General features: G+C 41.3%; 1 protein-coding gene across 4 annotated transcripts in view; it reads left to right on the top strand.

Annotated features, from left to right (window-relative positions):
* Positions 1-18,136, top strand: part of zmat4a (zinc finger, matrin-type 4a) — an 84,028-nt gene extending 65,892 nt beyond the window's left edge. For 3 of the 4 annotated variants that reach the window (XM_058777398.1, XM_058777396.1, XM_058777400.1), the window contains one exon: positions 16,417-18,136. In XM_058777398.1, coding sequence (XP_058633381.1) covers positions 16,417-16,444 — 28 coding nt within the window. In that variant the 3' untranslated portion in view covers positions 16,445-18,136. The remainder of the gene's footprint in view (positions 1-16,416) is intronic. The other variant, XR_009271535.1, reaches the window with a different exon arrangement.
* Positions 18,137-18,397: the final 261 nt, after the last annotated feature.

The raw sequence follows: 18,397 nt of genomic DNA, 5'->3' as shown, positions 1-18,397 counted from the left end.
CTCAATAATAGTATACACACACACACATGCACAATGAGGAAATTCAGTTCGCACTCTTTGTGGGGGGATGGTGAAACAAATGACCCTCTCGTGTTAAGAGTATCGATAAGTCTGCAGATCAATAGACACACTCCGCGTCTCCTCAGACAGACTAAATGAACCCTCCTGCCCCTTCCTTTCTTCATTCAGTCAAGCACACTCCTACAACAAGCCAAATATGTTTCCCCTGCCAAATTGAGAGCAACCTTATATTCAGTAATTCACTTCAGCTCTAAGAGTATTTTAATTTGGGGAGACACTTTTTCTTTCTCTTATGTGAGGGCATTCATTGCTGATGAATGTGGTATCTCTGTCTAGGATTATGACATGAGGCAGTAGGTAACAGTGAACTGTTGTCTGATATGTTGTCTGATGTGCTCTGTATGCAGCAATTCTGTGTCACACAAAAAAATGTGTTTTGTGTGAAGCACACAGGACAGTTTGACATCTGAATGTTTCTAAGTTAACATCCTAATCTTGAGCCCCCAAAAAACACATATATATATTTATATTTTATATAGTGAAGTTAAAGTATTTGACAAGATTGAATATATATATATATATATATATATATATTATGCTACATTTGCTGTATTTGATAAAAAATCAAATAAAGCAATAATATTGCCAAATTTTTAACTGTTTGAATATATTTTATATATTTTTTATAATTTATTCCTGAGATGTGAAAGCTGAATTTTCAGCAGCCATTACTCCAGTCTTCAGTGTCACATGATTCTTCAGAAATCATTCTTATATGCTGATTGTAACGAATCGGCCAGGCTCCACCACCACCCAATCACAGAGATCACCTGCCACGCATCCAGTTACCCAATCACCAGTCAAGTACATAAGCACACACCTCAGTCACCATCATTGTCCGGTCTTGTATCTACGAAGTGGGCTCTCTGACTTAGTTCAGCATTCTATATTACGTACCTGTGTGACTTACCTCCTGTGTTCCTCCTTAGTGTTCTGTGTCTCCACGTTCTCTCCAGTCTCCGTGCTCTTGAGGTGTGTGCTCTGTGTCACCTGGTCTCCTGGTCATCTGTAAGGAAGAATTCCACGTTACACTCTATTCCGATCTCCAAGGAAGACGTCTAAAGACTGTTATTCTTGCCCTTGCATCTCCCCACTATCCGTAACGACTCCTCTGTGCAAAAATAAAGATCATTGTTTTTACTTACCATCTGTGTCACACCACTTCTGTTAACCAACACCATCTGCACAGATGAGTTCCCACGACCCATTTCAGGAGCTCGTGGATTCCCTCCGGCGAGTATTACTCCAGGCTCCAGCTCCGCCATCACCACCACCGTCAGTCACTTCCGCAAACACCGCACGCACTTCTTCGCCTACCGTCATCGCCAGTCCTATGGCCAGACCAGCGCCCTTCTCTGGTTCGGCGGAGGAGTGCAACTGATTTCTCCTACAGTGTGCCCTCACCTTTGAGATGCAACCACGAATGTATCCTACTGAACGATCTAAAATAGCATTCATTATTTCTCTAACAGGAACTGCATTGCCATGGGCAGAAACAATCTGGGCTCAGACCAGCCCCGCCACACAAAGTCTTAATTTCTCATTTCCGTGAGGTATTTGGCAGGACCGATGGAGATACTACAATCAGTGAGCAACTCTACCATCTACAGCAAGGCGCTATGAATATTAAAGAATATTCTATCAAGTTTAGAACCCTTGCAGCTGACAGCGGATGGAATGAAAGATCGCTACTTACCACCTACCGGCAGGGATTGGTTCCAAAACTTCGCTTGCAACTTGCTTCTTACGATTCGCTGTGCAAACCACATGCAGTCCTGTTTAGCAGAGCTATCACCCGCTGTGTCTGCATCACTCCTCCGCCGACCAGATCCCACGACCCCTCCTGAATTATCTCCAGAACCCATGATGGTTGAAAACCAGAGACACACTCCAGCTGAGCGGCAGAGAAGGTTGGCCCGGGGTCTCTGTTTGTATTGCGGTGCGAGTGGGCATATGATCCTGGCATGCCCCCTTCATCCTCCACGACCTGTGGTGAGTGTCATTCAACCTGCGGAGGTTAAGATGGAACCACTCACTACTTGTGTAATGCTTACTGCCTCTGTGTCTGTTTCAGTATCTGCCCTACTCGACTCCGGGTCAGCAGGAAACTTCATCTCCAGAAATCTCTGCCGCCAGCTCCAACTTCAAACCATCGCCACCGAAACAGTTTACCAAGTCCAGTCGGTAACAGGGAAACCATTATGCAGAAGGAACGTGCGCTATGGTGTGGGACCCATCAACCTGCTCATTCGTCAACTTCATTCCGAAACCATCCATCTTCTCGTTCTGGAGGGGTCCACCGTGACATCATCTTAGGGCGCCCGTGGCTGGTAAAACACTATCCCATCCTCTCTTGGAAGACGGGAGAAGTCCTGAAGTGGGGCAAAAACTGCTTTCCAGGATGTTTTCCCAACACTCTCTCACCACAAAGATCTCCTGCTGAAGTGATACCCGTGTGTTCAACATCCATCGAAAGCCCCGTAGAGAAACAGTCGGTCAACATTCCCTCCTATTATGCCCCCTTCAGTGACGTGTTTTGTCCCAAGAGAGCATCCCAGCTACCACCACATCGGCCATGGGACTGTGCTATCGATCTCCTACCGGGTGAGCCAGTGCCCCGTGGAAAGATCTACCCACTCTCGCTTCCAGAACAGAGGGCCATGGAAGAATATATCGCTGAAGCTCTGAAACAAGGATACATCCGACCATCGACTTCCCCTGCTGCATCTAGCTTCTTCTTTGTGGCCAAGAAGGACGGAGGCTTGAGGCCCTGTATTGATTACCGCTCACTTAACAAGATCACAGTCAAATTTCGCTATCCACTTCCCCTCGTCCCATCGGCTTTGGAACGTCTCCGGGGTGCCTCAATCTTCACCAAGTTGGGCCTCCACAGCACTTATAATCTGATCCGGATACGCGAGGGGGACGAATGGAAGACTGCATTTGTGACCCCTATTGGCCATTATGAGTATTTGGTCATGCCCTATGGACTCGTCAACGCCCCCTCCGTATTCCAGGACTTTATGCACGAGCTGCTCCGGGAGTTTCTCCATCGTTCTGTGATCATCTACATTGATGATATCCTGATTTACTCCCGGAGCCTGGCCGAACATCGCCGTCACGTTGCGGAGGTCCTACAACGACTCAGGGAGTACAATCTCTACCTCAAGGCAGAGAAATGCACCTTTCACCAACCTTCCGTGCAATTCCTGGGATATAACATCGACCACAAGAGAATTCAGATGGACGAGGGGAAGGTAGCAGCTATCACTTCCTGGCCAGAACCCACCACTATCAAAGAGCTCCAAAGATTCCTCGGATTTGCCAACTTCTATCGCCACTTCATCCAAGATTACAGCAAGATTGTCAGCCCATTAACAGACCTTCTACGCAGTAAACCCAAGTCTCTGTCCTGGTCTCCATCTCTACAGCCTTTGCCACATTGAAGGAAGCCTTCACGAGCGCACCGCTCCTCGTTCACCCTGACCCAGATCTACCCTTCATAGTCAAGGTCGATGCATCTACCACAGGAGTGGGAGCGGTGTTGTCTCAGCAGCAGGGGAAACAAGCTCGACTTCATCAATGTGCCTTCTATTCTCGGAAGCTCAGCCCGGCAGTGGTTAACTATGACATTGGTAACCGGGAGCTGCTAGCCATCAAATTAGCGCTGGAGGAGGCTGGTTAGAAGGAACTGTTCATCCATTCACTGTGTTTACCGACCATAAGAACTTGCAATATCTTTGTGATGCCAAGCTTCTCAACCCCAGACAAGCAAGATGAGCGCTCTTCTTCACCAGGTTTAACTTCTCCATCTCCTATCGTCCAGGTTCCAAGAATGTTAAAGCTGATGCCCTGTCTCGAATTTGCAGTCCTTCTGAGAAACAAGAGGAGCCCGAAAGCATCATTCCTTCCAAACTGATCATCAGTCCCATCCAATGGACCACTCCTCCAGTCGCCACGGATGCAGCTCCCAACAATCCCCCGGGCTGCCCACCAGGATGTCAGTATGTGCCACAATCACAGCGCACTCCACTCATCTACTCCTCTCACACCTTTGGGGGCACTGGCCACCCAGGGGCCAACAACACCCTCTCGCTGCTACGAGAACGCTTCTGGTGGCCAAATATGGCAAGGGATGTGTGAAGGTTGGTTCAGGGATGTCCAGACTGATGTCCAAAAGTCCCTGCCATTTACCAGCTGGCAAGCTCCTTCCATTACCCGTACCCAATCGCCCATGGTCACACCTAGGAGTTGACTTCATAACAGACCTGCCGCCCTCTGGAGGTAACCCATGCATAGAATTCCCTGCGACATCCATCTACTGGTCTCACTCCCTTCCAGTGCTTGCTCGGCTACCAGCCTCCCCTGTTTCCCTGGTCAGGGGAACCCTCCGATGTTCCTGCCGTCGAGCACTGGTTCTGGGAAAGTGAGAGGGTCTGGGACGCAGCGCACCATCAGCTTCAGCGGGCAGTGCACAGGCAGAAGATAGCCGCAGATCTTCGACGAGCTGAAACACCAACTTACCAGCCAGGCCAGAGGGTCTGGTTGTCCACCAGGGACATGAGGCTGTGCCTGCCCAGCAAGAAGCTCAGTCCCAGATTTGTTGGTCCCTTCACCATCCTGGAACAGGTCAACCCGGTCACATACAGGCTTCAACTTCCTCCTCAATATAAAATTCATCCCACTTTTCACTTTTCACTATTAAAGCCTCACCATGAACCTGTTCCTATTCCCACAGAGCCTGGACAGACGGAGGAGCCCCCTCTTCCTTTGATCCTTGAAGAGGGTACCATCTACAAGGTCAAAGAGATCCTGGAGTCCCGACGCCGTGGTGGTCAACTGGAATACCTGGTGGACTGGGAAGGCTATGGACCAGAGGAACGTTCATGGGTACCCAGAAATGACATCTTAGACACTTCCTTAATGGAGGAATTCCACGCTGCTCATCCTGATCGTCCTGCACCCCGTGGCAGAGGTAGACCACCACGACGTCTGGGTATTCGGCCCTCAGGAGCGGGCCGTGGAGGAGGGGGTACTGTAACGAATCGGCCAGGCTCCACCACCACCCAATCACAGATATCACTCTCACCTGAGTTCTGAGCACCCACACCTGTCACGCATCCAATTACCCAATCACCAGTCAAGTACATAAGCACACACCTCAGTCACCATCATTGTCCGGTCTCATATCTACGAAGTGGACTCTCTGACTTAGTTCAGCATTCTATATTACGTACCTGTGTGACTTACCTCCTGTGTTCCTCCTTAGTGTTCTGTGTCTCCACGTTCTCTCCAGTCTCCGTGCTCTTGAGGTGTGTGCTCTGTGTCACCTGGTCTCCTGGTCATCTGTAAGGAAGGATTCCATGTTACACTCTATTCCGATCTCCAAGGAAGACGTCTAAAGACTGTTATACTTGCCCTTGCATCTCCCAACTATCCGTAACGACTCCTCTGTGCAAAAATAAAGGTCATTGTTTTTACACTGAACAAAATTATAAACGCAACACTTTTGTTTTTGCCCCCATTTTTCATGAGCTGAACTCAAAGATCTAAGACTTTTTCTATGTACACAAAAAGCCTATTTCTCTCAAATATTGTTCACAAATCTGTCTACATCTGTGTTAGTGAGCACTTCTCCTTTGCCGAGATACTCCATCCACCTCATAGGTGTGGCATATCAAGATGCTGATTAGACAGCATGATTATTGCACAGGTGTGCCTTAGGCTGGCCACAATAAAAGGCCACTCTAAAATGTGCAGATGTCGCAAGTTTTGAGGGAGCATGCAATTGGTATGCTGACTGCAGGAATGACCACCAGAGCTGTTGCCCATGAATTGAATGTTCATTTCTCTACTATAAGCCGTCTCCAAAGGCATTTCAGAGAATTTGGCAGTACATCCAACCACAGACCACGTGTAACCACACCAGCCCAGGACCTCCACATCCAGCATCTTCACCTCCAAGATCGTCTGAGACCAGCCAACCGGACAGCTGCTGCAACAATCGGTTTGCATAACCAAAGAATTTCTGCACAAACTGTCAGAAACCGTCTCAGGGAAGCTCATCTGCATGCTCGTCGTCCTCATCGGGGTCTCAACCTGACTGCAGTTCGTCGTCGTAACCGACTTGAGTGGGCAAATGCTCACATTCGATGGCATCTGGCACTTTGGAGAGGTGTTCTCTTCATGGATGAATCCCGGTTTTCACTGTACAGAGCAGATGGCAGACAGCGTGTATGGCGTCGTGTGGGTGAGCGGTTTGCTGATGTCAATGTTGTGGATTGAGTGGCCCATGGTGGCGGTGGGGTTATGGTATGGGCAGGCGTATGTTATGGACAACGAACACAGGTGCATTTTATTGATGGCATTTTGAATGCACAGAGATACCGTGATGAGATCCTGAGGCCCATTGTTGTGCCATTCATCCACGGCTATCACCTCATGTTGCAGCATGATAATGCACGGCCCCATGTTGCAAGGATCTGTACACAATTTCTGGAAGCTGAAAACATCCCAGTTCTTGCATGGCCAGCATATTCACCGGACATGTCACCCATTGAGCATGTTTGGGATGCTCTGGATCGGCATATACGACAGCGTGTTCCAGTTCCTGCCAATATCCAGCAACTTCGCACAGCCATTGAAGAGGAGTGGACCAACATTCCACAGGCCACAATCAACAACCTGATCAACTCTATGCGAAGGAGATGTGTTGCACTGTATGAGGCAAATGGTGGTCACACCAGATACTGATTGGTTTTCAGACCCAGAAAACCAATTTTTTACAGTAAAACTGCACATTTTAGAGTGGTCTTTTATTGTGGCCAGCCTAAGGCACACCTGTGCAATAATGATGCTGTCTAACCAGCATCTTGATATGCCACACCTGTGAGGTGGATGGAGTATCTCGGCAAAGGAGAAGTGCTCACTAACACAGATTTAGACCAATATTTGAGAGAAATAGGCCTTTTGTGTACATAGAAAAAGTCTTAGATCTTTGAGTTCAGCTCATGAAAAATGGGGGCAAAAACAAAAGTGTTGCGTTTATAATTTTGTTCAGTGTGCTTACCATCTGTGTCACGCCACTTCTGTTACACTGATTTAGTGCTTAATTTTTTTATTATTTAAAAAAGGATTGTTTGATAAATATAAAGTTCAAAAGAACAGGATTAATTTTGAATTAGTAAAAACTTCTATTGTTATGAAAGATTCTGTCACTTTTGATCAATTTAATGCATCCTTGCTGAATAAAACTATTTACTTCTTTCAAAAACATAAGGTGTGAGAACCCATAAATTAATAACACCATTTTATAGTATCATTAAAGCATATTGAAAATGCAAAGTCGGCAACACCTAAGCTCCAAAAAAAATTCACATAGAGTGTAACGTTTCAAGCACACAGGCTCTTCATCAGACAAATGAACAACACTGATGTGCCTCTATTTATACATGTGAACAAAAGGTCACATGACCTAACACAATATAACCAAAATAATAATGGTAATAATGAATAAACCAATTTTGGAGCTTAGGTGTTGCTGACTTTGCATTTTCAATATGCTTCTACTTGTTTTTTAGTCGAGCACCCATTTGAGATAGATGTGCGTGCTGTTGTTTGCTCTTATAGTATCATTAAAGGAAATCTAAAGCATGCATAATGATTTAGTTTAACATTGCTTTATTCTTCAGGGCATCCCAAGGAAAATGGGTTTTCCATAGCTTTTGGTTTTCCAGCTCAGAAGTTGGTACAAATACAATTGAAATTTTACGATTGTGTATGTGTGTTTTGAGTTCTTATAGTGTTGGGAAAGGGGCCGTGCTTGTTGGCTCGATTGCGTCACAAAAATGGTGAAAAACTGTTTAACGGTTTAACTCCACAATTAAGCACTACATAGTTCACAGTTTTTGTAACATGTTTCAGCGATGCATTTCTAACATTTATAATGCGTTTACAAACAATTCTCAGAATTGACTTTACACGGACTTTAACCACAGGGGCACACAACAAAGGCATGTAGCCTTCAAGTATTTTTTGATAATAATACTATAATAATACAGATTTATTTTGACTATCAGAAACTGCAGAAAGACGATAACAAAGACAATTAGCTTTGACTATTTTTCATATTGCAGTATTAATTTGGTACAAAAGTGTGGGTACTTTTGACTTAATTTGTCTCGCAAACACCTTTTCAGTCATTATTAATTTGTTCTGTAAATGTTTGCCTCAAGAGTAAAATAAAAAAGACTCCCACACATCTCAGTTTACTAGCCGTCACAAACAACAACTTAAAGGTTATGAAAGTGCCCATAGAATGCATCAGGGATCTTGTCTGTCTCCCCGCTGCTCTTTAGCTGAAGTGATTAAAGGTGCTGTTCAGTACATTAAACGGTACACAGTACGACGCCTGCCTTATAACTTCTCATCACCGTCCCCCTCCCCTAGCCATCCTTTACCCCAACCGCTGCTTTTAACCCTGCTGGTTAATGAAATTCCTTCATCTTGATCCCTCTCCTGTCCATCATCTTATTCCCCCTACAATTCTCCTGCTCAGCAACCTTACAGCCAGGAGGATATGTCTCCGCGTAGCCACCTGACAGCTCTTTCATTCCAGTCTCATCCTGTCTGAAACAAGCTATTTGCCTTCAATCTCGCTTGCCCCATTTTCCAAACACCATCTTGGCTGATTTGTTTGTCTCACACAAGAAGTAAGCTCCCTAGGGTAATCTTGATTTTTCAATGTAAAATAAACATGTCTACACTCCAAGCGCCGATAAAACATGAAGTATTGATTTTGTTACAGTCTGAACAAATAGCCTAAGACAGTCTTCAAACAAAATTGTTTGCTTTTTGCATCATATTGTGATGAGACAAGATGAGGACTTATTTTGTGTGACACAAGATAAAAACAGAGACAGAAGTGGAGCATGGAGCTTTTTATTTTTTTGAGGTGAACAATAATTCCAATATCATCTCACAGTAAATTCTTAAATTTACAAAAGTTTTTACAAAACTCAGTAGCATCGACATGATTTATATCATGTTGGATGACTATTGTCTTTTGAGAAATTGAGATTGATTTGATGCATTTAAAAATTCTCTTCTCCACTTAACTAAGATACGCTACTTGTCTTGAAAAATTACAATGTGGAGAAGACAAATGTTTAATAGCGACTGTGTTCAATGGTCCTGGTTCAGCTGTAAATTAAAAGGATAAAATATAGCATTTACTCACCCTCATGTTATGCCAAGCCTGTATGATTTACTTTCTTCTTTGTAACATAAAAAGAAGATATTTTGAAGAATGTCTCAACTGTTTGTCTATACAAGGAAAGTCGGTGGGGTCCAAAACCTCACTGGACCTCATCGACTTTCACTGTATAGTGCAAAATTTTTTAAAAATTCCAAAAATAACTTTTTTTTTTTTTGGTTTCACAACACAGAGTATAACATACAGGTTAGAACAACATGACTGTGAGTAAATGATGACAGAATTTTTGTCTTTTATCCCATCCATTCTCCAAACCACTCATCCTTTGTACAGGATCACAGGGATGTTGGAGCTTCGTCAACCCCACTTTAACATTTATTGATTTGACAAGGACTTTTATTCATAGCAATTCAAAGTGTTTCTATGTATATATTTCATCAGTAGGCCTATGTATTCCCTCAAATCTTTGACCTTGGTGTTGATTGTGCCATTATCTACCAGTTAACCTTACAGAAACATTGCTTTAAATGTGACATTGAAAAACCTGCTGTGACATTAATGGATGACTCATTCCTTAAACATTGTATTTCATCTTGAAAAGCCACCCTTTGTATAGACTTGTTTGTTTTCATTATTTCATTATTTCTTTGAAGAGAAAAAAAAGTGTTTCCCATCAGCATGACAGTGATCTGTGGGTTTGTTCTCGGTTTTATTTTTCCTTCTCTGCTTTGCATTTACTTTCCTTTTATTCACAATTAGTTGTCTTAAGAAATGTCAGATGAAAACCTAACTTTAGAATGCCTATGTTTCTTATTCATGGGCTTTTTGCTTTATTTTGTAAAATAAAGTAAAATGGAAGGTAAGATAAGAGAATAAGAACTTGAACTTGCTTTGACATGAGCTAGAAATAGACAAGAGCTGTACACTACCCTATGGAGACATGGCTCTGACACATTATTTTCTGCCTCCCATCATTTACAGGTAGTGTTTTTATAGTTCACTATAAGCTTCACTTTTAAAAATAATGACTTTAGTTCCTCAAAGAAACTTTCAGTCAAATGTTCTTGAAAGAAGCATTTTTCCTACTCTTCATTGACATTCAATGATTGTAACGGGACCAACGAGACGAGAGGCATGCGGATCCATTTGCAAGCTTTTATTGAGAAGAGACGTGGTCTTAACAGGCAGGGTCGAACAGTGGCAAACAGGTATATCATAGGCAAGGCAAAGAGTCATCCAAAACGGGCCTGGGTCGGTCGACAGCGAACAGTATCCAAAGGGGCTTGACGAGAGAGGTAATCTGAAAAAGAAGCAAAAGTCCAGGCAGGGGAAAACACAATCCAAAACAGGCAAGGCAAGGCAAGACTAGGAAAACTAACAAGGGCACTGTAGAGTAGCTGTAGCTAGGGGAGCGATAAGCGCATACAATACTCGGCAGAGGGCAAGAGGAAGTCCATGGTTTATGTAAGGGGTGAAATGGGAATCAGCTGTGTGATCAGACTCAGGTGTAAGTGTGTGATTGGCTGCAGCTGAGTGTAATGAGTGCAATGGATTGTGGGAACTGAAGTTCAGTGTAAGTGTAACGATCTGTGCAGTGTAAGAGTCCATGTGGTGAGCGAGTGACCTCTGGTGGAGGGTTAACGGAAGTTCGCAGACCAGATTCGTGACAATCTCAACTCAACTCAACTTAATTTTTATTTATAGAGCACTTTCAAAGCCATTAAAATGGACCAAAGTGCTGTCCATAATAATAGAAATACTAAAATTCATACAAACATGGAGTGACAAGACATAACAAATAGCCAACCATTCACAATTCTTCAACCCAATTAAACGCCAAAAGCTTGATAGAATAAATAGGTCTTTTTAAAAATGTCCATACTCGACGATGATTTTAAGGATAACGGTAATACATTCCAGAGTGTAGGAGCCGCCACAGAAAAAGCACGGTCTCCACTGCGCCTCAACCGAGAGCGCGGAACGGTTAAAAGCATATTTTGAGAGGAACGTAGATGACGTTGGGACTGGTAAGGAATTAACATGTCTTTTATATATTCAGGAGCCCGATTATGCAAAGCTTTATAGACAAACATTAGCACCTTGTATTGTATTCTATATTTTACAGGCAGCCAATGAAGGGATATCAATACAGGTGTTATGTGGTCTCGTTTTTTAGTATTTGTCAAAATCCTTGCTGCAGCATTCTGGACATACTGAAGACGGGTAATCAAAGATTCACTTACGCCCAGATAGAGAGCATTACAATAATCCAACCTTGTAGAAACAAAAGCATGCAAAACAGTCTCCAAGTCATTTTTTGAAAGGATGGATTTCAGTTTAGACAATTTTCTTAACTGAAAAAAAGATGTTTTCACCACGCTATTAACTTGCCGATCAAAATTATAATGTTGCTGATTCTTTCTGGTAACCACTAAAGAAATGTGTAATGGAAAAGTTGTATTATTGTTAAAGGTTCTTCGTGGAACCATGATGCCAAAAAAAAAAAAAAAAAAAAAAAAATTTTTGGTATCACTTTATTAATTATTATTTATTGTAAATATTAAACTGTTACATGTCATTTACGCCTGTGGATTGCCTCTTGGATTTTAGACTTGAAAGATCGTAATAAGCATCTAGGTCTGTTGAAACCAACCCCAAATAAACAGCCTCTTCATCCAACATAAAGCTGCACTTATATTATCTTATATTTTGACTCAATGAAAACAAGTTCTTTCATTTCTGAAAAACAATTTCAGTGTTGACTATTTAATATGTACTGTAAATGACTGTACAATGCAACAGTATCACTATAGTGGGCTGATCCATTCTGAGGACCCTACACATGAAGAGCAGCATTTAACATACACAATCCCACAGCTTCAATGCAAATTGTATGCCCCAAGTGCTTCCTACATTTTACATCACAGCTGCGAATGCAGAATATCAGACCATGACTCTTTGATGTTTCTATCCTGAGACACCCACCCTCCACTCAGAAGCATAACAGGGAAGCTGCTTGAGCATTGCCTTAAGAGAAGAATGAATCACCACTACTGCAGCTCATTCACTTTCAGGGTTCTGCTGCCTGAGTCCTGCTCATACAGAGGTCTGGATAATTAAATTCGCACAAGAATGACCCAGTGGTCATTCTGGTAGGAACTGAAAGGTCTCAGAATCAAAAATACAATGTCACTGTGACATTTTATGATTTTTAGGTTTTTGTCATTTAACACTTTATTTTCCTCACAAAACTGAAAGGAACATTGTTAAATGTATTTGTCTCAATTGCTTTGTAAGTGAAACCACAAAACACTGAAGGGGCGAAAATCGGACCGTTCCATTACATTTAAGTTCACCACTTGAAAACAACACCAGAGGGAGGAATGAATGGAAGGTGGGAGGGAGAAGGTGGATGGAGGTCAGCGTTGGTTTGGCAACAGCAATTTCATTTGAACGTGGGATCTAAAGCTGTGAAGATTATTATGTAAAATTTTGCTCCGGGCTACTTCGTTTGGCTTAATTTGGGATGTGAGCACTGTAAATTATTAACAACGGACGGCATGTTTAATACAGCTATTTTAAGAGGAGCGGCAAAGATTCAAATGCTGTATGAAAACCTCATGACGAAGGTAGGCCTTCAGCTTGTGAGCTTGACCTGTTAAGTAATCAGAAACATCTTGAAAGTAAGATAAAGCTTACTTTTGCCACAAAGTAAAAAATGCAGACAATCAGATGTGGCCAAAATTTGATTGCTTGGATTTTTTTGGCTGCTGATAAAACAGCAAATCTAATAAAAACACACTGAAATACACATGGGCTCTGAATTGCCTCAGCAACTGGATAAATATACACATAACTTTTTGATCTTGCTTTTTTGATTTTGTAGAATATTTTTAATTGAGCCCATTGCCTATCCAGGGTTTAGCTTTGTTGTGCATTAAATGCGCACTATAATTTAGGTAAAAATACATAATTTTATTATCGAGTGAGTACTAGCAGCTTATGTTACTTGCTCGGGCAACATTTTTCACATGCAAATCTTTTAGGACTGACTTTCTTCTTAATGTCTAAATTATGTATATTAAATATATATATACACAAACGGTTCATCCACAGATGCTGATAGTTCTGTTGTGCACTTTCATAAATCTCTTAGAATCATACATCATCATGTATCACTATGATAAATTATGCATATTAGTTTAACTCCCCAAGCAGTGCATTTTTTATTTATTTATTTATTTTTTAATTAAATGTTTTTGTTTTTTGGGTGGGAAAAAACAATACAAAAACATTGTGTGAGGAAATAAAATTATAGCATACTGTATTTAAGCAATTATGAAACAATTAGCAAAACAAGTTACTGTCAAAGAGGGCTTTTCATTCACTTTAGGCTTGAAGCAGTGTCAGGAGACAAGTAGGTGGTGGGGGAGGTCTTTCTAGATTTTACTGGGCTGTTTTAAAGAGATTGTGTACTGCAGAATTTATGTGAATAACCCTCTGAGGCCTGGCATTTGGAAATGAAGGATGGTTTTAGTGCTGAGGCCTGAAATGCAAATTGCGCTTTGAAGAGGCATCTAGGGTATTTCATTACTATGGCAAAGATAAACAATCCTCTCCCTCTCACTGTATCAAGTGACCTGAACTTCAGCAGAGTCCTTCGAAATGTCACATGAATTGGTGTTTTCACAGGATTTTGTGTCCGTTCTTTGGCTTACGTTGGCTGTAACAATACTGGGGTGCATCAAAGATTAAGTTTGTAATTAAAGCCTGAAGTGCTCTCACTGGTGCTGTTATTGCTCTATGCGATCAGTTCCAGTGTTACTCAAACTATGTGCTAAATTTAACATAATGAGCCGTGTTAAAAAGTCTTCACCAAATGCATTTACCTGTCATGCTTTGGTTTATGGTTATATATCACGTTCAGTGCAAGTCTCTCATTTCACCTCCTTGATGCTTTCATTTTTAAAGAGCTGAAAAAATTTGTTGTTTTACAGATATGAAATACAGATTTTCAGTTGGATCGATGTCAGAACATTTAGCGGACTATTGTAGCATGTTCTGGGGCCACTCCAGTGTTCATATGATCTAGTAGCCTATTTAGGGTCATTGTCCTGAAAGCTTGAATTTATGGTAAACTAAAACCATTCATTACTCCATACTGTTAAAGATGAACAATATCGATGCTGATTAAAAGCAGTCTGAATTTAAGGCTAAAAAGTCTCTTGATGTCATCTAATAATAGTTTTATAACTCTGGTTTTAGCTTAGTCACAATCATCTTTTGACATGGTTGTTTCTAGTTAGTAGCTTCTTTTGTTACACCACCTCCATACTTCAGTCTCCATAGCTCTTACTGCTCATTATGGCTTCGCTGTGGCTTCCTGAACAAGCCTTTATCTTGTTTGTTTAGGGAGTTTAGCGTGACAACCTGTTGTACGCAATATCTGGGTAGATACAGCCTCTTGTTCTTTATAGTTAAATCAACAGTGCCCTCAAATCTCTAACTTCAAGGAATGTTCTTTGAGCCATCACAGTGTCCTTGTCTTTAAGATCCTTAGAAAGGAATTATCCAGAAAAGGAAACAGTGTCATATTTTATTGTCACCTAAAACTTGCAAGAAACTTGCACAAATTCCAACATATACTAGATGACAACGTTTACTGGCTTTGGGACCTATCATACACTTGGTGCAATGCGGCGCCAGGTGCAACGCAGGTGTTTTTTGCTACTTTCAGCCCGACGCAGTTATCATTTTCACGTCCTGCGCCACGTTGTTTAAATAGTAAATGCATTTGCGCCTATTTGTGGTGGTCTGAAAACCAGGTGTGTTCAGGCGCATTGTTGGCGCGTTGCTATTTTGAGGCAACTGAAATAGACCGCGCCATTGAGCAATTAAAACCTAGTCTAAAGTCAATGGCGCAGTATTTTTTTGTTAATTAAAGAGCACGTTAGTAATATGTGCAATAGGCAGGTCCACAACGGACGTACACTCTGCTTATTACACACACAGGGCAACAGCACACAAACATGCCAAATATCAAAAATTAAAGGATTACAATGTAAAAGATTATTAATGTGTAGGCTACATGAATATAAAAATATGTCATAATGGATAGTCATTGCATGTATCAGAATTAGCCTACCTATTTGCTCGTGCACGAGCAGCTCCGTTTCCTCTCTGGAGACACGTTCGGTCTTTGCACTTGCAAATTCCACCATGTAAATAGCAAATCTGCCATGGCGCGAATGCATCTGCACTTAAATGGAATGGGAGATGAGACTCTGATTGGTTTATTGCACGTTATGCCCAAAACACACCTAATACTCATTAAGACAATAGAGACAACCCTTGTGGACCGTGCACCGGGTGCGCCGACTGTTTTTCTCGTCGTGAAACTAGCAAAAGTGGATTCGGACACACCTTAAGTGCACCTGCGCCGTGCACTTTAGACCATGTGCTTAGACCGTTAAAATAGGGCCCTTCATCTGTGAGTTTACTGACAACCAGAAGACAAATAACAGCAATGTTCCTTCTGAAGATTTGTCTTTTGCAAGGGCGAAAGTCACTTATCAATATTTCAATGTAAATATTTAATGAGACGTTAACATGGTTTACGGGATATAGAAATAATTCTGCTGGCAAATTACAGGCCTCAAGCATAATTTCCCTTTCATCTTTTACTGTGAGCACTCAACCTGTTTTTTTTTTCTCTATGGCTGCATCGGTGTAGAGCATTAGAGTCAGAGTTATGGTAATGTGTAATGACATAACACCCTCATGTTTCTACACAGCACATTATCATCTTTTGTTCCAGTGAAATTTTTCACAGCCCTGTCATTAGAGGGGGAAATGGATGGGTTCTTCTGTGTGGAGTGTGGGGTACATTTACTGTGTTTTGACTTTAGACTTTAACTCTTAAACCTATCAGATAGAGACACCGGATTAAACACCAACCACTCAAAGCCCTAAAGCTGAGCTCTGAAAGGTTTTCGGATGAAATGACAGGGTTGGATAGGTGAAAATGTAAATGTTTCTACATTAAAGTGGTTCTCAACTGCAGTGACCATAACATCCTATTGGATCACCTGACCTTCTGAACTTTCTTTTTCTCTTTCCAGCCTAAAGAATCAGCTGTGTGTCCAGTGAACCAATAGGAAAAACAAGATGATTGGATTGATGTCAGACAAGCTGTGATCAGCTTGCCCAGGATTTTCTGCCTCTATTCTGTCCTCCCTTTCTCTCTCTGTCCTTCTTTTACTCTGTTGTCTTACTCTCAACTTGACTGCAAAAGAAGATCCTCTTAAAGTCAGCCTTTAGTCATCCTGAACCTTTCCTCTACAGCAGCTCTCCTCCTCATGACTCAAACACAGACATCATACTCTGAATCTCTGGAGGAGATGTGACTTCATCCAGTGACACCCATCCGGTACTTATTCTGTTATGGCGCCAGAAGTTCATATAGCTAATCTCAGTCAGTTGTTGTGTGCATGACTGAATAATGTATTCGTTGTCACTTTATCAGCTGAGCAATATTTGTCCAAAATCTGCCAAATTAATAGTTAAAATCATCAAAATTAACTTAAAAGAGAATGCACTCTATAGAAACTGTTGTCCACATTTATTTTTATGTCTCTCATTTTTAATGCACTATTTGTTGTTTGTGAGCAAACAATACACGTTATACAAATATCTATGTGTTTTTGGCCTATAAATATGGGCATTTGGGGCAGGGTTCTAATGAAACAAAATTTATTATATGTGTTTGTTGTATGTATGTGTGATCTGTATATAGCTGTTTGATGAATGGGCATTTGAGAATATTTGTAAGCTAATGTAAGCCTATTCAGATTTCCGGTCTGGTTTTTAATACATTTTTGACATTTTGAACAGAATGAAGTTCTAAAGGTCTTCAGGAGAAGATCGAAAAGCAAAGATCAAGCAGCTAATCCTTCATATGGTTGTCCGTTACTTGTTTTACATGTCATAGTGGAAATTAGATGCGTACAAAATTGGTTTTTGATAGTATTCTAACAATATTTAAAAAATGTAAAAATATGATTTTAAAAGATAATATAGTTATTCAAAGGTCATTATTCATTTGCACTACCTGTATTTTATTTGTTATAAAAGTAACAGTTGGAAGGTTTACTTTAAAATTGAATTTTATGACTTTTTAATTGCACAGCTCTTTGAAATACTTAATTCTGATCGGTCAATTTTTGCATTCCAATGTCAAATATTTCTGCATAATGCAAAAGTGTACAACTGCTCACTCATCTAGGTATTCTTTGCTGTGTGCTCATGGTCTGTTTCTCGGTTGTCATTTCAACCCAGATCAACTCGGAAATATGTATGTTAATGTAAGTACAGTTACAGCGTCATCATTTTTAAAGTGATAAAAAACACCTGACAGGGTTCATTTTTTTTGTGATAATGGTTGACCGCCCATTATCCCGTCCCTATTTTACACTCTATAGAAAGATGTCAATGTTTATTCCTTCTTACAATCAATAAATAGCAAAATCTCTTAAATGACACATGACGTGAAGAAACATTTTATCAAAGCCAGATCTTTAGATCAAAACATAACATATTTAGCCAAGTGTGGTCGAACTTAATTGGTTATAATGTGTATAAAGATTTTAATATAAGAGCAATTCAGTGCACAAACAATCACCGCTCCGCCACAAAGATGGAAGTATCCATTTATGCATTGTTTCATTGGAACTTGTGTGTGTTCCCTTTAAGAGAGCAACTCTCTCCCTCTTTGTGCTCTGGGTCATGTGATCTGAAAACAAAATAAAAGTGTCTGAAACAAAATAAAAGGCACTTCAAATCACTTCTGTTACACTGTTTTGATTTCTACTCTCTTTCATTAAGACGTGTACTGTAGATGTGCTTTTACAGTAGATATGCTCAGTAGGTTATTTCTCGGTGGGACATCATTATTTCCTAATTTGAGGAGCAAGGAGTGGCACAGGTTCATAATTCACTCTGCAGTGAGCACAAGCCTTCATCAAATGTAATTAATATTCAGACGTCCCATTTCCAACACTAATTAAGCTGCAACATGTCATGAGATTGCCTGCCAGAATCCCA

This window comes from Onychostoma macrolepis, chromosome 05 (assembly GCF_012432095.1).
Source record: "Onychostoma macrolepis isolate SWU-2019 chromosome 05, ASM1243209v1, whole genome shotgun sequence".
NCBI lineage: Eukaryota > Metazoa > Chordata > Actinopteri > Cypriniformes > Cyprinidae > Onychostoma > Onychostoma macrolepis.
Note: the sequence above shows the minus strand (reverse complement) of the source record. Positions and strands in the feature narration are given on the sequence as shown.